Here is a 26,687-nt window from a genome sequence, read left to right as displayed (position 1 = left end):
GAATGCTTTTTATTTTGAAGGCGTTTAAGTAACCACTATTGAAAAATACTATCTGAGTCGTAAAACAGGTTCAATATTTATTGTTATCAATAATGTTTAGACGATCTATAACAAATATTGACACAAATTTCCCATTCTTGAAATAAGTGTTACAGTTACAATTAACTGTCGTAGTTTTAGACTTTTAAAATTCCTAATTATATATTATACATTAACACGATCTACGCTGGTAATTTCTTTGTAATTATTTTATTAGTAATTTTTATAATGTAATGGAATAATTTTTTAACATTTTATAGTTAAATGTATAACGATTTATTAAATTTTGTTGAAGCCTAACGATCAGCTGCACCACGCCTTGTAATCTTGAAGTAGCGCCTGCAAATCCTGAATAGGCAATACGTAACTCAGGGATTATCTCGTGGGGCGTGGACAGTATAAGAGAAGCTAAAAAGTGCAATAGTGTGTTCAATGATCAATCGAGAAAACGTCAGTCCCATCGTGAGACCTAAAACCGGAATAAGAATCATGTTTCTCAATCAAATAATGGGAATGGGAAACTTAAATTAGTTTTATTATTGCTGTAAAATTACTTATTTTGTGTGATTACCTGGTAGCAACGTATAATATTTCAAACAACACCAATCCCGTATTTAATAGAGAAATGAATATAGAAACCCAAATTCATTGGTGTACATTCCAACACATCAAAGGAAGTGTTTTCCTAAAACAAATAAACAGGAAAGCTTGTTATTTTGTTCAATTTTAAAAGAGCTCGTGATGAATAAACTGCAATGCCTCTATGAATAATAATTACCTCATTAATAGTAATGACGTAAAAACTCATTGATATTTTAATTAAATTGAGGTAAAAATTTAATTCTGTTCAAATCGGGTTTACATCTAGTAATTTATTTTACAGACATGTCGATGTAAAAATTACTATAATTTACAATTAATATTAGTAAGTAGTACTCGCAATGCATCAAATTGTTTATCATGTAGGTTATACTTGATAATGGATTACGCAATTCCCTCAGGTTTTGTAAATATTTTTGAAGAATTTGTATCTCCTAATTACCAGTCCTGTTCAGCCAGAAAAATTTCGAGTCATCAAAATAACTTCAAACGTATTCACCTATCTCCATATGCCCTTGTCTGAGTATTTGTGTTAGGATTTTTAAATGGGTTTCAAACCAGAACGTGTCAGGCTAGTCTTTACGGACTTCGGTGCTTTTCGTGAGTTGCTGCTTAGAGGTGGTACTGTGCAGGGTTAGATGCTGAGAGGTGGTAATGTATGTGAGTTGCTGCTGAGAGGTGGTAATGTATGTGAGTTGCTGCTGAGAGGTGGTACTGTATGTGAGTTGCTGCTGAGAGGTGGTACTGTATGTGAGTTGCTGCTGAGAGGTGGTACAGTATGTGAGTTGCTGCTGAAAGGTGGTACAGTATGTGAGTTTGCTGCTTAGAGGTGGTACTGTGTAGGGTTTGCTGCTGAGAGGTGGTACTGTATGTGAGTTGCTGCTGAGAGGTGGTACAGTATGTGAGTTGCTGCTTAGAGGTGGTACTGTGTAGGGTTTGCTGCTGAGAGGTGGTACTGTATGTGAGTTGCTGCTGAGAGGTGGTACTGTACGTGAGTTGCTGCTGAGAGGTGGTACTGTATGTGAGTTGCTGCTGAGAGGTGGTACTGTGTAGGGTTTGCTGCTGAGAGGTGGTACTGTATGTGAGTTTGCTGCTGAGAGGTGGTATATTATGTGAGTTGCTGCTTAGAGGTGGTACTGTGTAGAGTTGCTGCTGAGAGGTGGTACTGTATGTGAGTTGAGTTGCTGCTTAGAGGTGGTACTGTGTAGGGTTTGCTGCTGAGAGATGGTACTTTATGTGAATTGCTGCTGAGAGGTGGTATATTATGTGAGTTGCTGCTTAGAGGTGGTACTGTGTAGGGTTTGCTGCTGAAACATGTTACTGTATGTGAGTTGCTGCTTAGAGGTGGTTCGTACTGTGTAGGGTTTGCTGCTGAGGGGTGGTTGTTTGGCCTATGATTGCTACATAATCTAGAATCACACGGCTACTGAAATTTTCTTGCCGATATAAATTTTCAGACTCTCAGATGATACGGTTTCTGAGTCAATCCAACAGTCCCTGAGGCAAAAATATTACAGTTACTGAACTGGAAATTATTAAAAAAACATAACATTGAATTTAAAAATTTTTAATATTCATGGTTGCACAAGGAAGTATAGTCAGTTAAGATTGCTTTCATGCAATATCGTTTGCAGAGTCGTTGGTGACAGTGGCATATGGTAAGTTGTAAAAACTGAATTCTTTGAAATGCAATCTATTCAATAATATAATGGAAAATTGACCCTACATTACGAAATAATTACATCTTTACTTTTGAACTACGAATTTAATTTCAGAAATGTACCCTCTCAATAGGGTATCTGATGAAATTAGAGCAATGTAAAATTAATCGGTTGAGAAACAATATATCCTCTCTAAACAAGTAAATTTCCATCATTCTTAGGGCGGAGTCAAAGGCATCCTCGATAAAACCTATGACATGCTCTTGAGCTTGGAAAAATAAATTTGTTATAGTTTAGGAAGTATTAAAATAACTGTTTACGAACAAATATTATGTTGTAAGGATGTATTGAGAATTTAAGGCGTTATTAATTAAAATTACATTATTATAATACTTTTGTCATACCACAAGAAGAAAAGCATACAGATAATTCTAATATCAGTTACAATCAGAGTATAAATTGATATTGTAAACAAGTCAAGAGATAAGCTACTTCCTCGTCCCTGACTTTTGTCTGGTGAGTCATTATTTTATCTTATAGGCTTCTTGCGTTTATTTTATTTTTTTACTTTCAGACCCATTAATACAGATTTTGAATCTTAGAAATTCATTACAATTTTTTCTAAGATTAGGACATATGCATCACAATTCAATCTTGTTCGAAGGTTAACTTTCGGAAAATTATTTCTACTACGCGATGATGAAAAAAACGAGAGTAAAGCTTACTATTGAAACTACATTGACTCAGCTGTGTAATACGCTATTATTACAGGTGGTAACACAGTTTATGAGAGAAATGAAGCGCCGGATTTTATCTTCAGTAAAATAAAGACACTTAAAGGGGGCTAAACTATCCTGAATTTCGTGCAGGAGAATAAGCTCCACTAGGTTGACACACATCTCTAATTCCATTACTAGAAATAGTAAACTGTTCTTTATTTCATCATAATATTTCTCAATGAAATCAAATTGTCAGAGATTGAGACGTATAATCAGCTTTTCACAGTTTATATGAAATAAGCTTAGCTGTGCGCCGCGGTCGGCTACGGTTGTGATGTGACGTTCGCCTACGTTTCTCTCCTTTACTTCCCAACCACCATCGGAAGTAATCCTTTTCTACTGTAGATTCTTGTCGGAAGACCGGATGTTATCCAATCGTAAAATTTTCCCTCCTCACTATGATTGTTGATCTGTTTATTATTTAGTTTAGTTGGTAGAAATGATTAAGATCGTATATTTAAAGGCTTAAATCAACAAGCTAACAGACTGTCAATTCTGAGTATCATGTAAAATTTAAAAATACTGTCTGCCACTATTACATCACACTTGCTATATAATGTGGTTTGTAGAAACGGTAAACGTCCGCAAAGAACTTCAAACCACTTGAAACTTGGTACATAAATAGATCTTATATATGGCTCTGCCGAGGCTTGGTTGGGATGCCATTTAATTTTAAAATGGCGGCTGCCTTTTTTTTAATAAAACAAGAACTGTTGGAATAAGCTATTATTTGTTTAATTTGACGGATTTTAAGTTACAAATTATATGTAATTCTCATAAGGAGATTACTACCACCAACCTGTCATTTAACATAAGTCTCATTCCGATTACCAAGCATTTTCTGTAACTGACTATAGGATGCTTATACAAGTTCCAGGTTGGTACAAAAATTGATCTTTCAAATACTTTGACTAAGTTCGTACACCAGCTTGGTACACTATTTTTTTCTATTAGGACGGTCGTTTCAACTTAAAAAATCACAACTCCATTATTTATGATCCTAGAGAGAAAACTGCTTTGTAATGCTTAGAACATATCATACACTTTTATTACAACTTCTTTGTGTTTCTCGAGCTACTGAGTATATTGTAATCTAAAAAAAAAAAAAAATAGTATTTCGCTAAGTACAATGCCCCATAACCTATCACTCTGTAATACATTATACTCCTACTATTTAATGAAATTATTCGTTCATCTTTCGTTTAAATGTAGGGGTATAATTATTAATAAATCTATATAACACTAACTCCCAGTTGCTTATGTATTTGCTTACGTTCATGATTAGCGTTGAGGTAATAAATTAATATAGATTAATTGGGAACATACTGGCTCAGGTAATTAATTTAATAACTCGTCACGCTATAATTGGTTAAACACGGCTTAGTGTACCTTAGTGTATTACATTGAACATTACATTACCGATTTTTGTTTAAAGCTCATCTGATAATTAAGTAAATTTCTTTCGACGGATTCTCGAATTATGAGCAAAGTGACTTAAAATTGACAATTAAATAATTTAAATATAATAAATAATTAATTATTTTCTCGGCTTTCAGAGCGTACTCAATTCTTATTGCCTCCTGAGTGACAAGTATACATATAACAAATAAGCTTGAACGTTTTCTGAAACATTCTTAATTCATTAGTCAATAGTTTTTTAGATACAAATATTGTATGCGAAATTCACGCAGATATCTAATAAAGAAAAAAAAATACGCAACACTGTTCAGGTGCAGTTGGAAAGTAAACCAATCTCTCGTTGAAAGTAATGGAACGGTGCTGTGATGCGAAAGTCAGCGGAGATTTGGTGGTTTGTATAAAGTCAAACACAGAAAGCTCAGGGGAGCTGTTTGTAGCAGTATCATTTGTACTCTCCAGACTTCATAATGTGATTGCCTCGTCTAATACAGATCGTGAGCGTAGTGATATTGAACTACTGAATCCTAATTCCTTTTTAAATCAGTTTCAATATGAAATTTAAATATTTATAGTATTATTTTCTGTACTATTACAGTAAAATGCAGAGGTTGACTTTGGATATTCGAGGAACCTTCGTCATAAGCAAAGTTTAGATATCTCAGTTCTTGTCACTGTTAATATAAAACTGGTATCGGAGGTTCACCATTAGAACCTTCAGCCAAGCCTGACTTATTCTCAGAATATTTAGTAAACAATTCTATACTCGTACGTACAGGTTCTACGAAATATTAACAGGAGGAATGAGATATTTTCAAACTTTAAAACAACTATTAAAATGTATATATTGCGTATATTACATTCAAACAGGACTATGGATGGTTGATATATAAAGGAACATTCAGGACCAATATAGCGTTGCATATGGAATTTGCTCAAGAATACATTTCAATGTGTGCAAAGAGACGTAATAACATTGTCTTACGCTACGACTCCAATGTTACCATCCACGACGCGCGAAGTTACTCTTACATTTACATAACATGATAACACTGCAAGTTTTATATGGCCTCGAGCTCCCGACCCTCTTGTTTTCATAAATATATAATATCCTTAGTTTTGTCTGGAAAATGGAGAATGTTGAAACAGGTCAATAACAACGACACGGGTCTTTAATAGTCCTGGGAGTGTTACATTCTAATGGCAGAAAACTAAACTTTGTCTGAAATTACAGTTTGATTTTGTTTAACTTTGTCTACGGTATCATTCCAAAGCCACAAATAAACATCAAGCACTGCAAAGGTGAAGTTATAATGAGATTTTTGTTTGCTTAATCCCACAGAATAAAAGTTGATACGTACTCTCAGTTCTGTTTGTTTCCAAATTACACTCTCATATTAAACGCTTGTGATGTTCTTTCTGTCACTATCGCAACACACTAGTTTTACATCAGAGTTAATTACGCATCATGTTGAAATATTGGGATTATAAAGCTTTCTGTGAATCCATTTAGTTTTACAGTATATATTTGCATCCTTCTGCCTTTTAAAAGTTAACATGAAACTAACGCTATGATATTTAAAAGCTTTAAAATTTAATACGAAATTAATATTTTATCATTCCTACCTTTATTGCTTTCAAAGCGTATTATTTATATGACATTTCTGTAATCCAATGTTCTGATTGCCTAATATTTTTATGAAATCATGTGGAAATCCTATGATATTTTTTCAAAATTTTAAACAGATACAGAATACTAGTAATTTTTGGAATAGGTGTACACAAAGAAATTTTGTCATTGACTTGAATACAGATTTCGTTCAAAATCTCATTTTATAAGTCTTTTTTTTATAAAAGAAGTATATTAAATATCATTTTAGAATATTAATCTTAATCTTGTTTTGGATCTTCTTGACACACAATAATTTAATTTACATTCTGATCCTCAAATTTGTTTTTCAAGTGGTTTATTAAAGACGGTTCTCAGAGTGGAACCGAAGCATCTTGAGATGTGAATTGTGTAAACAATGTTTGCAGTTATTGCACCCCCAAAAGCTTAAGAATCGTTATAACACTGGCCGTCTAAGAACAAGATGGCTGACATTAATAATGTTAATTATAGGTGAAGTAATGTCTTAGCTGCAATGTCTAGAGGAAAGAAGAAAGTTAAATCGGTTACTAGAGGAAATGTTGTAGGAAGATCCCCCAATACCTATAGAATGAAAGGTGATAGTTTTTCAAGTTAGAAGCATTTTCAGCTGACATCATGAGTGGGGGTCTCAAGAGAAGTAAGATGTTTGTCATCCCTAACCAGTGTAGCAAGACTAGGAGAGAAGTAGATTGAAGATCAAGTTCGTAATAAAATCGATGGGATTTGTGCATATTTCAATATTTATGAATATTCATAAATAAACTGGTATTCTATTCCATAACAAAAATACCATTCCACGCTGAATGTTAAAGCGGCTCTCATGAATTGCATTAGTTACACTGCATTAATTATAGTTTGGAGCTTAAAAGTACCAAAAATATAGTAATTGATGCTACTAGCAGTGTTTCGAGGTAAGGAATCAAACCATTATAATGACCGGCCTCAAAGGAATAATAATTAATTTAAAGAGTCCGATAAATATAACCAACTGTTCTGTGTAAACATTGTTTTATGACAGTACAAACATATGTTTAGTTAGTGTAACCACTATTTTAAATTTATTTACATTTATAGTCTTAAAAAGTATAGAGTAACAAAATTAATAGTAACAAAACTTCTTATTTTATCCTTTTCTGTAACTACCGTTGAGCACTGACAAAGAAAATATTCACATAAGACAATTAAAAGTAAAATTGTACTTTTAACTGTACATTTTAGAAAATATTTAGTATGCAGTAATTGATCAGTTCTGTAATGTACTTACCAAAGCCAAAGTTAGAACTTGAAATAAAGTATGTAGGCTTTGCATAAAGTTATATCTTGAAGATCCAGAAAAATTAGCCGATTGGGTACAACAAATTGCTTCGGATTTTCCTTTAATTTTATTTTCCTCAGCAAGATTTGCTGCATTGCAACGGTCCTGATTTTCATAAACTCCTTAATAGAATCATTAAATTCATCATTCAATCATCAAATTAAATAATTTAAGAATGGCGAAAAGAAAAACTGATAAAAATATTTATGCACCACCAAAATAAAATCCTCTAAAACACCCAAAATATCTCAATAAATAAAATTTAAATCCAGAAAGGATTGTTATTACTCATATAAACACTATTTAAATTGAGGTTGAATTTGAAATAAATTTAAATTTTGCAATTAAACGTGTTATAAGAGGATTCACGGGATCTCAATTTCTGACATCTATTGGCGGAAAAGTTCTCTTTTTTTAGATGTTAACATTTTCTCTTGAATTTTAAGTTGTAAGCGTTTGAAAACAACTGGTTTAACATGTGAAATATACATTTTTAATTAAATATATATTTTTATTATAATATAAATTATTTAATTAAATATATATTTTTTATTGTAATATAATTTTTTTTAATTAATGATACTGTTATAAATGGGCTCATCTTAACTTTAATTGCGAAAGCACAAATTTGATATTGTTTTTGCCATAATTATTCTTTTTATATGTCGGTTTTAAAAGAAACAAAAATAAAATTATTAATTTAAACTGTTCGTTTAGTAGGCTCACCCTATTAGAGAACAAAACTAAAAAAATGTGTGATATATCAATACATAGGCACTTTTGGCTAGAAGCATCCCCTAACGTTTAGTTTATTTATATATGTTGTAAAGATTTAATGATTACCCTTTTTAAACCTTTAAAGCGCGTGTATATTTAAACTGACTTGCGGTTTTATTTCAACAGTCGTTATCTCACTTGATGTATTCTTGGAATAACAATGCAAGGATGTATGTTCAAGTTCCAGGTGTAGAATATATAACCGGAAGAATATAAGAATATATAAAAGGGGATCCATCCATCCAACCTTCAGGTATAAATTATTCAAATCCATAAATATCTCTCCATTGCTTCGGAAATATGTGTGAGTGTTTTTCTTAGTTTTAAGGTAAAGTGGTCTTTTTCATAAAACATGATATGGGACCTACCGTGTTGTACTTTATGGCATGTTGGAAAAGTTATATATGAACAATTAAAAAATTTTCACTTAGGTGTCAAAATCTTGTAAGAAAATAGAAGACATCCTCTTTTGTTAGATTTTATTAACAAACAATGTTCACTAATTTAAAGAATCTTTAATACATAAAACATGTTATTATTTTAAAATAATGTAAAATACTTTTGGTTTTCTAATACAAATTAGATCATACAGTATTTATAATTGGGCCACACTTAAAATTTGAATTTATCATAGCAAATTTATTTAAATTTTGTTTAAATTTCGCAGATTATAAAACAGTTGGAAGGCGATGGGGATGATCTTGACAATAAAACGACAGTTATTCGATGGCTCCAATGTTCACAGATGGCAAAAGTTTATATGTTGATCATTTTTAAGTTAATGTCATGGTTAAAAATATTATTTTTTTAATTATCTTTTATAATTTTCTTTAATATTGAATTTTCATAAAACACGTCTTACAAGGTATTTTAAATACCACTTATTCCTGCCCCAATACTTCTTTAAAACCAACGGGCAACTGAATGGCTCTCTTTCTATCAAAGATTTAGTGAGATGAATGAACTGAAGATCCTATAGAATAATCAATTATGATTTCATTACAGTTTAACTTAGTTGTTAGAATAATAACTTTATTAAATGAGGTTCTGATATTATATGGCACATTTATGGTAATGTTGGCTACGGTAAAAGTAAAGTGTGGCTTTATTGTGAGGGAATTGATTTATTTATGGAGAATTTTCAATGAACATAAATTTGGACTGGAGTGATAACAACGAAAAAGCTACGGTAAAGCTTCAATAACAACACACCTCCCGGGCTCAAATAGCAATTTTGTTTCCTAAATACCAGCAATGTATTGGTTATAGGGGGCGAAATTTTTTTAATTAGTGGTCGGAAAGTTCACTACCGAACTATCTACATGAATCAGGTTATAAGTGTTAACATTCAGTTTAAAATCAAACCCCTCATCAATTATTGATCTGCACTTATAATATTCTATTGGTTTTTAAAATAAAGTTAGCTAATAATTTACAATTATACTATGCTAGCAGTTACCAGTGCCTTCGAACACAAATTCCTCTTGCAAAGCAGGGACAACATGGGCATATTCTTTGGAACTCACATACTAAGTACTCTCGAAAAAAGTCAATGTTAATGAAAGATATTCCAAACTCCTAATCACTTTTAGATTTAAACTTAATTAACAGTGTTTTGGGGCCTTAAGTCGGAGAGTGGAACAGTATTTTATAAGCACCCATGAAATAACTCTAATTTCGAGGGAATCCTAATGTAGGCGCTCACAGCTCTTTAATAATCCAAGATGAGAGGGTCTGTTTAGCTTTGAAATACAAGTACGCATTTTAGGAACATAATTATTATGTCAGTGCTCATGGTTTCAGGTGTAAATGTTATTGCCCATGCTTCTTATTGTAGCCTTTGCGTGTGTACGTTCACTTCTGGTACAAATCATTAGTTTCCAATGTCCAAAGTTCAGTTTTTCTTGTTGTCCTTATCAAGAAGATATGACAAAACGTGTATACTTATGTAGCTTATGTAGTGATTCTTGTGTATACATAGTTGAGTTTAAGTGTATACTTATATATGTAGTGATTCTTGTGTATACATAGTTGAGTTTAAGTGTATACTTATATATTTAGTGATTCTTGTGTATAAATAGTTTGAGTTTAAGTGTATACTTATATATGTAGTGATTCTTGTGTATACATAGTTGAGTTTAAGTGTATACTTACTTATATATCTAGTGATTCTTGTGTATACATAGTTGAGTTTAAGTGTATACTTACTTATATATGTAGTGAGTCTTGTGTATACATAGTTGAGTTTAAGTGTATACTACTTATATATTTAGTGATTCTTGTGTATAAATAGTTGAGTTTTAAGTGTATACTTATATATGTAGTGATTCTTGTGTATACATAGTTGAGTTTAAGTTTAAATACTTATCTTATATATCTAGTGATTCTTGTGTATACATAGTTGAGTTTAAGTGTATACTTACTTATATATCTAGTGATTCTTGTGTATACATAGTTGAGTTTAAGTGTATACTTATATATGTAGTGATTCTTGTGTATACATAGTTGAGTTTAAGTGTATACTTACTTATATATCTAGTGATTCTTGTGTATACATAGTTGAGTTTAAGTGTATACTTATATATCTAGTGATTCTTGTGTATACATAGTTGAGTTTAAGTGTATATACTTATATATGTAGTGATTCTTGTGTATATACATAGTTGAGTTTAAGTGTATACTTACTTATATATCTAGTGATTCTTGTGTATACATAGTTGAGTTTAAGTGTATACTTACTTATATATCTAGTGATTCTTGTGTATACATAGTTGAGTTTAAGTGTATACTTACTTATATATCTAGTGATTCTTGTGTATACATAGATGAGTTTAAGTGTATACTTATATATGTAGTGATTCTTGTGTATACATAGTTGAGTTTACCTTGCTTCCCTAAGAAAATATAAATACATATACCCAGGTATTAGAAGACTACTTCGGTAATAAGGCGTTTAGTTTAGGCTATTTCAGTTTACTTCCAGTGTAGGATATATCTGGTGCTACAATTACGTTCGCTTTATTGCTCTTATCTTAAGATATACATATCAGGACTCTAGACTTTTTCCTGTCAAAAACAACTATGGTGTCTTCTATGACTATGTAGAGTGAAACGCCGCGTACCGCATTAGAATATGACGATCCAGTCAGAAATGGCAGCGCATAATGTACTTCACAATGTGTACCTAAAACAACCCGCCATTTCTGATTGGATAAACCTTTTGAGATGCGGTTTGAGGCATTGAACTCTACTAAGTGAGCTCTTTCAAATGAGGTATCACTCGACCCATGCTTTCGTTTAAGATTTCCATGTTTTCTTCTGTGGGCCCTCCCCCCATGGTTGGCATGGCATGGTAATAGCAAGGAAAAATAGTTTACATAGCCATATGACACTGTGCAAAGTTTATAGATGTTATCTCCTATGGTTCTTAAAATATTAAGCCGTACCCATACTTTTCAAACACCTTGTATATATGAAAAGTTAGATGGTAATTTTGACTTTGATATCTGAATCACACTACTGATCGAGAACCATATACTTAATATTTGCTAAAGTGTTTAGATAAATCTGCTATTTGTATATGTATATACTATGAGTCATCAACGATTGCAAATATGTTTGAAATAAAATGTTTTTATTCTCAAGCTTACTCTGTGCATTCAAGACTATAAATGTAAACAAATTTATAATGGTGATTTAAATTACTTAAAAATATAGTTGTACTGTCATTTTACAATATGTAAAGAGAAAAGTTTATTATATTTTACAAGATTTTTCAATTAATAACAATAGTGTTTGCAGCAATGGATTTCTTAATGAAATTATCTCAGTTATATCAGAAGAAACCAGTGGGCCAGAGCCCTGATGTCGCGGAGAAAGATCCTCCCCAGTAGCCTACGCACCTGGAGCAAAGATAAATCTATGGACCAAATTTCTTTTCTTTATATTTCATGGTTTTTGCTGTGTATTGATGAATCAGTCAGTCAGTCACTCGGTATATAGGCATACTGTATGCAAACAATATGACATATTTTTACATTCAGTATACGTACGTGTAGCATTTTTAAAGCTACATTGGTTTATATTTTTTTTATTATAATTTAAATTAAATGAAAATTTTGGGATCGAAATATTGGGATTTAATTTTAGATTAGATTGTGAAAAGTCAGGGTAAAAACGAACATGTAATCCTTTGGCAAGTTAGTACTGGTAGTTTTAAATTGTTAGGAAGACAGGTTGACTGCCTTGAATTGATTAGAACTTGTTTTGTTGCGAGTATTGTTCTCCTTGTTTGATACAGCTGGACCAATGAGAGAACACCGCGGATGTCCAGCAAAGTTGATTGGAAAGGGAAGTATTTAAGCGCCCGCTCATAATTTTCGCCCTTCTTTTGGTTATTTTCGTGTATTAAGTTAATTACAGTGCGCCGTGTTTCTTAAATGTTTTTCCGCGAGGGATTTTGAGGGAAAATTAAATTCATAGAAACTACAGAGCAATCTGAATAACTTATTCTCGAGGAACAATAGATCATAATAGAATCATACAAGTTACATTTGCTTCATGCTTGCAAGAAAAGTGAATTAAAATTGAACTTTGTTAATAACTTTAATTGAGAGTTAGAAATTTAGTAATTTATTAATATTTAATTGGAACTGTTTAATTGTCAATTATTAATTGGAAATTAATTGAACAATTAATTGTTTGAGAGAGTTATAATCTGAATTGCAGAGAATTGAAAGTTAAGATTCAACTAGTGTAGAGAGAAGTTAAAATTTTTTTTTTGAATTTTGAGTGTGCTTAGAAGTGAAAATTTTTATTTTAGTGGTATTTGATTTTTATTTTAAAACTTTATTATTTTATTTTTGAAAGAGAGCTCTGATTTTTAGTTTGATATATTTGATTAATATTTTTATTTCTTGCCAAAGGAACTTTTAAATTTACTAAACGGTTTGTCAATTCTTTGTGGAAAATAGAGTGATGAAAATTCTGAAACGTTGAACTTATTAATTTGCCAGTTTAAAATAAATCCATTATTTTTATTTAGACCTGTGATTTTTATTTTAGGCAAACCAGATAATATTTAATAGTTAACAAATTTAGTAATAAATTATACTGAATATTCACTAGGAGCTTACTAATAAAAAAATATTTTATATCGTCTTGTATGTCTCATTGATAATTTAAATATTATTACTCTGGAATATTAATATCAACAATCCAAGTCGTTATAGTACTTTATAATCTTGTGTTAGTAAATATTGTATTTAAAAAAATAATATTTTAAAGATGGCATGATCAGTATTGACACAATTGTAATTAAATTGTATTTCTTCCCTTTAAAAACTGTGATGTGGGATAAATATTCTAAATACCTATGAATATGTTTTTTCGTTTGACTTATGTGTCTTCTTTATTACAATAGGCACATTAAATTATGCATATTTCTGGTTAATTTTGTTATATACAAGTCCATTAATTAGTTTATTTTTTATACTAAGGTCACAGTTTGTATCATTTCTATAGATTGTCCTCATAATTATAATCTTACTAGCTGTTTCCCGCGGCTTTGCACGCTTTTCGTAAGCTTTGCCCGTGTATGTGAACTTCTGGTTTAATTCAATTATATTTACAACGCCGATGTAGAGTTTGCCTTGTTGCCACGATCAAGACAAGATATTTATGTTTATAGCCATTGTGCACGTACACGTACTTTATTATGAAAGTGGTCTAACACTCAAACTTTAAGATCAATCAGAAAAGTATCTTAAAGACAAATATACATAATAACTTAGCGCCTTCAAATAGTGTTTGGCTATGTAATATACGTAACTGTCTCGTAATTGCAGTTTATAGTGTGCAGGCGCTTTGAAACCTTTTATCTTTTGCAGCGCCGCTTGGTGGTGAGTTACATCAATGGGCATAGCTTATAAACCTTCTCCGTGGAAAAATACGTATTCATACAAATTTTAATAATGGTCTGTCTAATATTTTGCGATTCCATAAAGGACAAACATACAAAAATTCATTTATATATATTTAGATTTTTTTTGTCTTTTATTAATAAAAGTGCAGTTTTTCACTTGCTTCATGTTTGATTTTGAGTTTCCAAACATTCATTTCAAAATTCCTTTCATATTCATACAAAATAATAGATTAGATATAAATATATATTTAAATCTCTCTTTTGGTAGGAGGAGGACTCACTAATCTAAAAATAATTAATTATTGTGCTCGGGGATTATTTAATTAGTTATATACTTTACCAAGCGATATGTATGGCGGTTTTTTTAAAAATATATACAACTCTAATCGCTTTCAGCCCTTAATAGCAGCCTGAGTTCCTCGCGCCGATGGTATTAGTTGATGAGGCCATAGCCAACTGCTGGGGTTAAATTGTATTTTAGATAACCTTTAAGTAATAAAAGTTAGTTTTTGTATCAAATTTGGAATATGTAACACTTGGATCAAATTAATTCATAATTAATGTAAAGTTTTTGAGGTTTGCAGATTTTTCTTTGTTTAAAGTTTGTTTTTAGAGTTAACCTTCATTATTAATTGTTAACATTCACATTTCTATTTTCAGTCCAAACTAGGTGAAAGCTAGTGAGTTAAATCAGTCATCTGAGTACAGTTGATCCAAACGTACTGTTACTATTTTTGTTTCAATTATTTGCGTTTCCGTTCTGGTTAAAAAATGCAAATGTTTCATAAAAACAACAAATAAAATTTCTTATGAAGTAATTTTTAAAATGATAATGGAAAACTACTAGTGGAAATGTTCGCAACAAACAAGATGAAGGATTATGAACCATCATTCCGTGTCTTTAGGAGTGATATAAGAGTTGAATTAGAAAAATGTTCAGTGAGGAGATGGTTTAGTGGTACTTTAATAATTTTCATGTATAGATAAATTAAATCCCATTTTTTTATAGCTAAATTAGCAAACAGCTGGTGCATCTTTTTCACTTTAAACGATACAAATGAGAGAGTATATTTAAAAAAAAACTCAAAATAGCATTACCTCTGAGTAATCATTAGTTTGTAATTTTGAAGTAATTATAAGTTTATTACAAATATTCGTCATGCTTATAACAAAAAACTTTTAACTTATAACACAGCTTGTAGTGCTTCGTTTAGACAGTATAGTGTAGCTGAGTACTTTAATTTCCCTCTTCTGATCCTAATTTCCCATTCTCACTGGAGGCTGTCCATTAGTGCTGGACAATCCATTAACTCACTGAAGCTTATTGGCATCCAATGTACTCCGCAAGTGCCCAGGCCCTTCCTCCATCCAATAGTGCTCGTTAGAAAACGAAACTGTAAACTACGCATTCTATTCGTTCGATAGCGACCACATGCTATTCAATAGCAATATAAAACTCTTTACTCTTCGTTCTCTGAGTTCAATATACCTTAAACGATTCAAAATCATTTTCTATTATATTGGCTGTTGCAGAGAGAATGTCATTATCACCAATCATGGCCTTTTAGTGGTGTAGCTATGTTGTATAGTAACATTATTTTGTAATCATATTAGTATGTAAGAACATGTGGCCATGATTGTATGTATTATTTAATGTGTATCAATAACTGGAATAGTGTTAGCGTGAGAAGAGTAGACGTTAGATAAGTAATAGATATACAACATTATCATTAACAAATTGTCACTGCTCAAACAGCAATCTTCAGATCATTAGCACTTTGGACAATGATATGTACAGAGCGATAATCGCTCTTAATGGGTTGTGTTATTTAAGCCCTGCGAGGCGCAACAGTAGTCATCAGTCCCGCAGACTGCACAGCGAGGAACCGGTCGCGGAAGTAGGCAGAATAGTTAGATGTTGGAATTATGAAACACAAGTACCACAAAGTATAGTGTTAATAGTTCATTCTCAGTAGTAATTTTATACAGGTATTTTCATTTTACATGTTGTGAACAGAGTTGTGCCAAGTGACTATTTCCAATAAACTTATTTTTAACCCGATGTACCGAGTCATCTCTTGAGTTCCTACTCTTCAAGGTGAACATTGTTACGGGTTATCTTGCCACTCGGGTAGCCCGCTAACCGTCCCCGCAACAGCGAGGGTCTGGAATTTGGGGGGGGAGGAGATGAATATGACTGAAGACAATACCAAATAGGAGTTGTGCATAAATTTGAGTTAAACTAAATTTTAATAAACCAGATAGGTTGAGTTCAAATTTAAACATATAAATACTGTATTTCAAACTTATTGGACAGCTGCTTTATGAATATTTATTTATTTTCAGTGCTTTTACGGGGGGGATTTGTATTCCTGTAACCCCCCCATTAGTTACAACTCTGAGGACGCTAGGAAACGGAAACGAATAGGAAATCAATAGGAATGGTATTGCAGAACGTCAGAAGGTAAACCATTCGAGGACAGGCGTACAAAGGTTAGGTTATAAGTTGTATTATATTACAGTGACTACTGGAACTGACTGAAGAGACTCTGGAGGCGATTACCAAGCGGTTCTGGGATTTTAGGAGAAACCTGAGAACATAATGTACTTTTATTTGGTTGGATAACAGTAGAGGACAGGTTTTTAGCACGGACATAACTATTTTGAAATGCAACTAGTACGTACTCTGTTTACTCCAACAAACACAAATGTGATTGAAGTGCAGGATTAAATGCGTTTCATTTTAGCTATAGACATTAACGCTGAGTTATGATGTGCAAATATTTATACCATGAAATCAAAATAATCAGTAAAGTGGCAGATTTCTTGTTAGTTTTTGTTTGACTATCCGAATATTGCATGTTATCAACATTGAATTGCAATAAGTATAGTTACATGGTGGTCAGGAAGTAGATAGTCTTATTAAATGACACTAAAGGACACTAGCGTTTATTCGATAGAACAATAAATTGGTTAATATTTGACCATCTAGCAGTTACCCGCGGTCTCGCACGTAATTTCGTAGGTTTCGCACCTGTGAGCACTTTTGATTCGAGTGAATTATATTTCCAAAGCCAATGTTGAGTGTGCCTTCTTCCCACGATCAAGAAAATATGTTAAAGTTCTTAGTATTTTGTTCTAAAGCTGATTTTGCTTCTCTTCTGTTCAAGAAAATACACATACATACACAGCTTTAAGAAACTTACATTTGTCAAAAGAGATAAAGATGTGTTTTATATAATTCTTTAAATTTAAAATAAGTTTTTTTATAAAGCATTACGTTTATAAGTAGCTGTTGTTAAAAAATAAAATACTGTGAAATTTAAAATAGAATAGTTCTTGTATACTGCTTCGGAGTCATTTTCCTTTTTTTTTGTTTTTTTTTTGTTCTTTTAGGACAAGAAGCTTAAAAAATTCCACTTAGTCCTGTAAGAACCTTTGCGCTGCTTGCTTCCGGAGTGACAGGATATTCAGGATAGGCAAGGTTAGGGAGTAGGGGCCGCCTCCTGTTGAGATCCATGAGGAAGAATTAGGGCACTACATCTCAAAGTCATGTCTCCCCGGAAGAAGGGGAGGCCAGCTCTGAACCAGCCTCTCCAGTCAAAGTAGGCAGGAGGTGGCACACTCTAGTTGAGGTTAACAGGAACCTCTGAGGTTAGGGAACAAACCCCACTAACTCCAACAGTCATCTCCCACAGTAGACTAGACCTATCGAATTGCCCATGAACCCCAGAATCTCTACATTTGCGGTTAGTGATGTGCCATAAGGTTGCCCAGATTGAAGTGGCACATCGGTTTTTGCTGTGCCCAGTGGTGGGTTCAACTGGTAGGTATAAACCATCCAGAAGTGATCCCTGCTGGGTTGTCATTTTCCTTACCTAATCGCTGAAATCTAAAAAAAGGTAAATTTAGACAATATTTAGAGATAACAGTTGATTAAATTTGACAGGATAATTTAATTAATGTTGCACAACTTTAGAGACCAAGATGGGAGTTTTCGCCTCTTTAAAGACCAGTGGAGCGTACCCCGGAGGGATTTTTGAAATAATGATAGGTCAATATTCATCGCAGGAACCGTAAGAATGTCCATGTAAAATTTCAGTACGATCGATTGAGTCGTTTACTCGTAAAATAAAACAAATAAACAAAGGCACTTTAGCATTTATTCATATTGTTAGGATGGAATATAATTTATTGTAAGTTATAGAAATACGTATAAAATTTATTTATTATAACGAATGTTGTAAATATCATAATGAAATCCTTTCATATCCACGCAGTATGATTAAAACTCCAACAAAAAAGATACATTTTTTAAACAATTAAGTTCAAAATCTAGTGTCTTGCAGTAATGAAATTAAACATATTACAAAGTATTATTGTTTAACAGCGGCTATACTCGATATTTGCACAGTTGGAATTTAAATCACCCTTTGGCTATCAATCCTCGAGTATGTGGTGTTTTGCAATTGTATCCTCTTTCTTTACAACCACACTTTTCTGATCATAAATATGTAGATTAATAAGATGAAAATATATGTAAATAATTTTAAAACTTTTGAAGCTGACACGGTACACTTCCACAATAGGATATTTCACAGAAGACCGCGTGTGTTGATGTTTCTTGCCGCAAGCTCTCTGACGACGACGGATCGGAGCTGCTATGACAATTTTAAACGTCGAGTAGACATTTTTATACTGTACGAGTTAAATAATGTTTTTACGTCTATGATAAATATGACTTTTGGCATTTGACAGGGTTTACATTTGTAAATATAAAGGTTTCACAGCATAGTGTTTTCATGCTGCATCTCACTGTAGACTGTAAAAGTGTTAACCTTTAGCACGAAAGAGTTTTAAGATAAAAGTAAAAACTATATGCTTAAGCTAAATGGTTTAATCATGTAGCGGTTTTACATTTCAACGATCATATGATCATAGTTTTGATGGCTTACTTTTCCAATTTAAATTCTTAATTTTTTGATGTACTATTATTGAGAACCAAGTATTTTACATGTTGAGATTTATATATCACAGCCTATTGGTAAATTTTCAGCAAATATTTATTCAGTGACTCAAATATTTATTCAGTGACTCAAATTATTATGATTATATTATCACATTGGGTCTCTTACTCGCTTTTGGCTCTAAATGACTTTTGAGTTCCTTGGGATCTGAGTATAACTTTTAATCTATACCGAGTTGAGAGATGTGACTATTTCATTTTTTTATTAAAGACGTGTTTAGTCGAGAAGTTAGTCTATTTACCAACCAAAATATAAGTATACATAAAATACTCATATTTGTGCCGTTTGAAATATATTAAGCCTAACAATTTGGGTCTTTATAATGTATTAAAAATAAATAAACTGTTTTGATATCTGAATGAAGTTGAGGAATTAAAGTGTGTGGAATTAGCTTTCTTTTATATATCACGCTACACTGAGTTATTTACTCTTATTTTGGATAACAGGCAACATTCTATCAGTAAACACATCGTGTGGTACGTATATAATTTCTGATAAAAGGCGAATAATATTGTAAATCATAGTTGTTCACTTTATATAAAATAAGCGTCTAAGTGAAAATTGTATCTTTGTTCAAGCGTTGCTCATTTTGGATAGTGTTTTCAGACATTAGTTATCTGGTTGTGTTAGCTTTCTCCTATCAATAACTTTTCAACGGTTAACAAAGCTCTGCAACTTCCTTTTTACAGGGGGGTAATTGAAAGTATATGAAAAACATCCCCAGTGAAATCATTGTATCACGATGTATTAATTCACAAAAGGGATTTGAACAATTTAATGCGGTACGCAGAGGAACTTTTGGAAGGGTGTGAAATTATGAAAAGAAAGATACATAGACCATACTATATATAATAATCAACTGAAAAAGTAAAGTACAACCAAGAAAATCATAACAATTTGAGTCGCTAACTGGAAACCATTCATTTAGTGACCAAGAAATAACTATGCAACTTAATAAAAAATATAGCGTGGGTTTCATAATTGAAATCGATTATACAAATACAACAAATTAAATTGATAATGGCCATTATTAATAAACTTGTATCACTCTACTCAAAAGTACGTTTGTGACAGAATGAGTATATATTATTTACTACAATTATAATTCCTAATAATATAGAAGGCAGATTATATACAAAAAAGCGTTCATGCATTGTTTTATTTAACAAAGCTGACAATAATTTAGATAAGCGCAAAGTAAAACACCCAACCAGAAATTCTAGATTGTTACCAGCGTCACTTGTATTGGAAATCGTCTCTTTCACGTGAACTCAGGCCTGCCCTGCGGTTACATACATAATTCAGTACAAGCTATCAGCCACTGCATTAGTTCTCACGGCTTATTTACATTAATGTCGACTGGAAACTGTGACGGGTCATCAACATTAACATTCACCTTTTTCTTGTAGTTAACCTCAGTATGTGCTGACTATACCTCTCACGTGTACGCAGGCCTGCCCTGCGGTTACATACATAATTCAGTACAAGCTATCAGACACTGCATTAGTTCTCACGGCTTATTTACATTAATGTCGACTGGAAACTGTGACGGGTCATCAACATTAACATTCACCTTTTTCTTGTAGTTAACCTCAGTATGTGCGGACTATATCTCTCATGTGAAATGGAATTGCCCTGCGGTTACATCTTTAATTTAGTTCATCAGAGCTGAACACTTCTCTAGTTTTCACGCTTCATTTAAGATAGCGTGGACTGGAAATGATACAGACATAGACTCATTATCGGAGTCTTACTCTTCTCATAATAGGCAGACTGTCTCTTTCACGTGTACGTATAACTACTCTGCAGTTACAGTCATTATACAGTTCATTCTCACATAGTAGTCATGGTTCGTTTACAGTGGCGAGGGCTGGAAATGATGCAAAGACACGCCCATTATCGGAGCGTTATTTCCTATCGTTATACTCATAATAGGTAGACTGCCTTTTTCACGTGAAAGTAGAACTAATCTGTAATAATGTGGCCTTAAAACGATACAGAGATCGCTGATATAATTTTCTTTACAAAACATGTAAAGACATATGGATAGATTTATTTTTAACTGTTAGCAAAACTTGATATATATATATATATATATATATATATATATATATATATATATAGTACCAATAAAATGTAGGATTGGAGTTTCGTATCGTTATATATACCACTTTCAATCAATTATACCACTTACATCAAATTATAAATAAAAATGCGTAGTAATTTTAAGTAGCACAACAAATCTAATTTGAATTACCCTTTTTATTTACTCTAAATATATGTCACATTAATATGTTTTTCTTCCACAATTCCACTATTTCCTCACATTGCCTCCTTCATAAAGAAAATCACAGACTGCATTACACAAAGTGGGGGTCTGGTAATTATTAACACAGCGATAATCTTAGTGACCTGCAGCAGCAGTGGGCAATAGAAATTCAGTAAGGGTTGGCCTGACATCTTAGAATAGCTGCGATTGTGGTTGCACAAAGCAGGACGCCCTCCAAGGCAGCCTGAAGTTACTACTGTCTGAAGAGAGTCCTATTAAAAGGGCAGAGGGAAAGAGGAGACAAAATAGTCTCAAATATACAACTTACCACTAAACTATTCTTCAACAAATATTAAACATTAGCAATAAGGTATCCAAATTTACTTGTATGAGTAAATTAAAATTATGATTATATTTACCAGTGTAAAATAGTTAAAATAAAACTATTCAAATTACTCCCCTAAGTGTTTAATGTTGTTTGTGTAAGCTAAAAGAAGTTAATAGTTATAATAATAGATCTATATTAATCCTAAGAACCATAAGAATGTCCAAGTAAACTTTCAGTACAATCGGTTGAATAGTTTACGCGTGAAAACAATGCAAACAAGCAAAGGTCACTTTTATTAATATTATTAGGATGGACATATAATTTATTGTAAGCGGTAGAAATACGTATAACACATATTTATTATAACATATGTCGTAAACATTATAATGAATTCCTTTCATATCCACGCAATATAATTAAAACTCCAATAAAATGTCTTCTAAAAAAGGTAACTTTTAAAAACAAGTACAAAATCTAGTACCATGTAGTAATGAAATTAAATATATTACAAAATATTATTTTTTTACAGCACCAATACTAGATTATACATATAAGCTATTATTTTAAATTGTTAACCGCCTGAAAATACTGGTCAGTATGAATTTTGATTTCAAACAAGCGAAATACAGTTAATTATAAAAATGTAAATACTAATCTAATACATCATACTAATCTGTACGACGTAAGCCTGTCTCCTGGACCCGCGACTTCTTGAGACTAGCCCGAGCCATTTCCAGGAACTCTCAGCCGCCCGCACCTAATGATTCACTTTGATTCATTTCCCTAACGATTCACCTACTAGCTTCCCCACTATATACTCTAAGTATTTTAACAGAATAAGAATTTTCCAAATTAGAACAAATATTTAAAAAGTATATAAGATATAAGATAACATATTCTAAACAAGGAGAAATTAAAAAAAAAAACAATAGAGAGCTAATCTTGTTAAAATATGTAACAATAAAAATTTATGGTAGGAAGTGTGAGACAGCGTCAGGTAGCAGATGCTGGAAAAAAAGGAAGGTGAACTGGAGCTAAACTCAAAATTCAAAAGAAAAGTTATTAGACACACCGTAAATTTGCTGACTTAGTTCGTCTTAAGTAAGATACGTCATGTAAGATAATAAAGCTACAAACCGAGCTTTTACCAACCAGACTGCAGTGTTTGGCAGTTGGCAACTACATAACTGCAGTTGGCTTGACAGGTTATATCATATCGGTGTGTATTACATGCCATACATAGTTACACTGTATACAGTATACCGACATTGGCACATCTGAACCCCTGTGGGCGAACGTTAATGTGAACTGATAACTGTGTCTGACGACCTAGTCCCACATTAGGTGTTATAGACGTAACTATAGCTTCATTGGTAGATTTGTTCTGTATCATCTAAGTGATGAACCTATTACAGAATAATACAACCCTCCATAACAGGTTTAAGTTATATATTTACATTGTTTTATAAAATAAATGTATTGCAATAATAGTTAAAACAAAGGTATCTAGTAACATAAGGTACAATTGACTTCAGTATGTCGATTTGAAGCCAAAATTCAATTTTCGAAAAGTAATTATTATTCTTTTCAAATTGAAACAGCTGATTACTAAACACACGTGTCACTCATGCAGGTATTTTTTATTTCACTGACCAATTTAATGCCAGCTGATTCGTTTCAACTTAAATTCTACATGGAAATATGTTAAAATTAGTTTTTATTTAGTGTGTAGCATAAATTTTGAATTAAGTAAAGTAATATAAACGTAGCTTTTGTTCCTATAAAAAACAAAGTTAACAGCTTATTTTCGACCTATTACAGCTATGTTTAGCTTATATAGTTGTAAATTAAGATTAACTGACCCTTTAAAAACTATAGGCGTGTTAACGCATAAATTTACATACACACATTTAAAAGGGGCACCAAAATATTATTTTCAGCATTGTAATCATATAAAGTTAGATAATTATCGAAGCGGTTAACTGGTTTTGAAATTGTAGTATTATGAAATTCTGCCGCCTGAGACTTCAACCAGGTAGTCACATCCTCTCGCAGTTCTAATCCATCAAAGCAATACCATTCACGTGTTTTATGTACCATTCACCCAAGTCTCGTTTCCTATAGTAATTTCAATGTGCAGCGAGGCACCATTATTGTTTATGTGTCCAAAAATTCCAATGAAGCAGCAATACGCTGATTTTTACGGGTTTCTGTTAAGATTTTCGGTACGCATTTTTGTGTTATCGTAGCTGAGTGAGACAGTCGAGGCACGGCCAGCGATGAGCGTTCAATATCAGCTCGCGGATCGTCGTGCTGTAGCAACAACTGCTTATACATCGAATAAAAACGGTTAATGTAAGTAAAAAAAAAATGAAATATTTATATTTTACTGTTCTAAATTCACCTCATCTTACAACAAAGATATGTTTTAATTATCTAATTGTGAATTCTCATAAAAATTGTCTTGTATCTTGAATGACATCATACTCTAAAAACAAATCATAAAACTGTCACACAAACAACAAATGCTTAATAAAATGCGGTTAGACACGAGCTAACATTTTTATTCAAAATGTTCTCTGGACATAATAGCAAAGTTGTAAGTAAACCTGCTTGAGACACTTGTCAAGCAGTGTTTCAGTTGTCGTAGTACTGGCAATAGTCAGAGGGCAGTCAATGCTTTGTAAGCAGGCGGAAATAAAGATCCGTGTCTAAAAACGTTTCAACACGTCAGTAGCAGTGAGGTCACTACGCATGGGAACGTGTAAACACGCAGTTACGTTGAAGACGCTCGACTCACAGTATTGTTCAGCAGTTAAGGGGTTAATTATTAATAATTTTATCCATTTTGTGGTGGCCGACTTTTTTCCAGATACGTTTGGCTAACGCTGGCTGCTTGCTAGTCAAGGTCATTATAAAAAGTTATTGAGGATTGTAATTTTATGTTCCCAGTGACAGCGTGGATTTTAATAGCCATGAAATAAAACAGTGCTTTCTATTTTGTAGTTTGAGTATTGAAGTTCAATAGGAGCATTAAAGATTGAGGAAAAGTGTAAATTCTGGAAGAAGCTATCCTGAAAACAATCCCAAATCATTGGGGGTTGTTTGAAGGGGTTTTTTACATAGTGGAGTTTATTTGTTTCTTCTCAATATCATCCTGTAGGAAATTACTAGGAGTCTCCAAAAATTTAATTATAAAAAACTAGAGTGGAGCTATAGATTTTTATTTAGTTATATAATCCCTTACACATTTTCTGGATTAAAATTTACTTAAAACTATTCATAGAATAAGGGATTAATTAGGAGTTTGAAGACAGTCAGTAACTTAGAAATCCAAATGCCCTGAAGGAGCATTTACAATAATTAATTTTTTCCTTAAAATTTTAAATTGTGAAGAGGATTGGCAACAACTTGGCAATTCACCTAGCGCAACCTGCATAAGCTTACCCATTAACTTACTTTACATTCAGTCAGTAAGAACAGTTCTAGTACAATTAACCAGAGGCTCCTTACAATGAGCTTACTTTTTGAGTTATGTATTCTTTTACTAATACTCTACTCTAAATTAGAATAAAAGATATCAGAAGTAAAAAATTTGTATTAAGTGCAAAAACACATAATATAGTATCTTACAAAAATCCTACTAATTATAACTGCGGAAACATTTTCTCCTTTGCAAAGATAGTAAACAAGAAATACCAAGCAGGTCATATTACACACATATAAATTAAAATATTACTGTATGATGTATAAGTTATACTGTTTGTAGTTTGATATCAGTGAACATGCATTTAATTTTATTTATTTATAGAAACGTCATTTCGTTTAAATTATTATCAGACATGTATATATTTTTAGATGTTCTTGTAGATAAAAGGAAAGTAAAGCTAATATTATATAATTAACTAACAATTAGTCATTATAATATTTTTCACACAACTTATAAATTTTTGATCGCTTAGGCTATACAGGGTGTATATTATGTCCTGGAAACACCCAAATATATCCTTAATAATTTAAATTATAAATTTAAAAACCTCTTACATTCGTGATAGAGATTGGGCATCTACTTTTTGAACAATAGTTTTGTTATGTCACACCAACGGGGACGTCCCCTGCCGAGGGTATCGTGAATATTCCTTTTAATGGAAAGCCTAACCCTTGTGATACATAAGTGTTAAAGGTAATAGCTTACTGAATGTGAATGCCACAAACCCGCATCTCAGGGAATTATTCTATCAGAAAATAGAGCATTTTTTAGTATTGAAAATTTACTGATGTTCCAACAAATACTTTTAAGAAGACAAGGTATTTGCCAGCCAAATGTGTTACACTAATTTTTTAGCATTTGTTTTAAATGTTCATTAAATAAAACAAAATATTCATTTTAAGCTGGTTCTATTAGCACAAATTTGCCAGTTTTTTAATTACAGTACAATTATGGAAGATACTTATGTTTATTGATTTCCTTTATGTACAAATAAAAAATTATGTATGCGTTAGAAAAGTCTTACAACAAACGTATTATTACCTGCATTTGGTGTCAAAGCAAATGTTCGAACTGTGTTCCTTCTACGGTTTTGACGAGGGGGGGGGGAGCCAATCTTGTGTAAAATGATTCGACAGAGTGCCTAACATGTCTTCAGATTATCAAAGCAATCTCCTCTATAATCCTGTTTTCTTAGGTCTTCCAAATTATGAGGCTTTTCTTTCTATAAACATTGGATTTAAAATGACCCCAGTAGGAAATAATCGATAGGTGACAAATCCGGAGATCTTGGAGGCCATTCGATTTCTCCTCCTTTGGCCAATCCAATTTATGAGGAAACCTAGAAATTCCAAATGACTCTCTTACCTGTCCCCTCCCATAATGGGGTGGAGCACCCATCCTGCTGAAACCAT

General features: G+C 32.3%; 1 protein-coding gene across 1 annotated transcript; it reads right to left on the bottom strand.

The window, feature by feature from the left end:
- Nucleotides 1-1,211: 1,211 nt before the first annotated feature.
- On the bottom strand, nt 1,212-26,687 carry LOC124361348 (protein TRACHEARY ELEMENT DIFFERENTIATION-RELATED 7A-like). Its single transcript, XM_046815398.1, has 3 exons — nt 26,641-26,687; nt 1,777-1,946; nt 1,212-1,729 (listed from the first exon to the last, which is right to left on the bottom strand). Exons 1-3 carry the CDS (start codon nt 26,685-26,687, stop codon nt 1,212-1,214), a joined length of 735 nt encoding a protein of 244 aa, XP_046671354.1.

This window comes from Homalodisca vitripennis, chromosome 4 (assembly GCF_021130785.1).
Source record: "Homalodisca vitripennis isolate AUS2020 chromosome 4, UT_GWSS_2.1, whole genome shotgun sequence".
NCBI lineage: Eukaryota > Metazoa > Arthropoda > Insecta > Hemiptera > Cicadellidae > Homalodisca > Homalodisca vitripennis.
The sequence above is the reverse complement of the archived record's forward strand: the minus strand, read 5'-3'. Positions and strand labels throughout refer to the sequence as shown.

Excerpts from the sequence above, each read along its gene's own strand:
- LOC124361348 (XM_046815398.1), bottom strand. The coding sequence starts at position 26,687 with ATGGTTTCAGCAGGATGGGTGCTCCACCCCATTATGGGAGGGGACAG. Across the intron at positions 1,947-26,640 it reads CCCATTATGGGAGGGGACAG|CAGCAAACCCTACACAGTAC; the intron begins GTAAGAGAGTCA and ends AACATGTTTCAG. Across the intron at positions 1,730-1,776 it reads CTCAGCAGCAACTCTACACA|CAAACTCACATACAGTACCA; the intron begins GTACCACCTCTA and ends ACCTCTCAGCAG.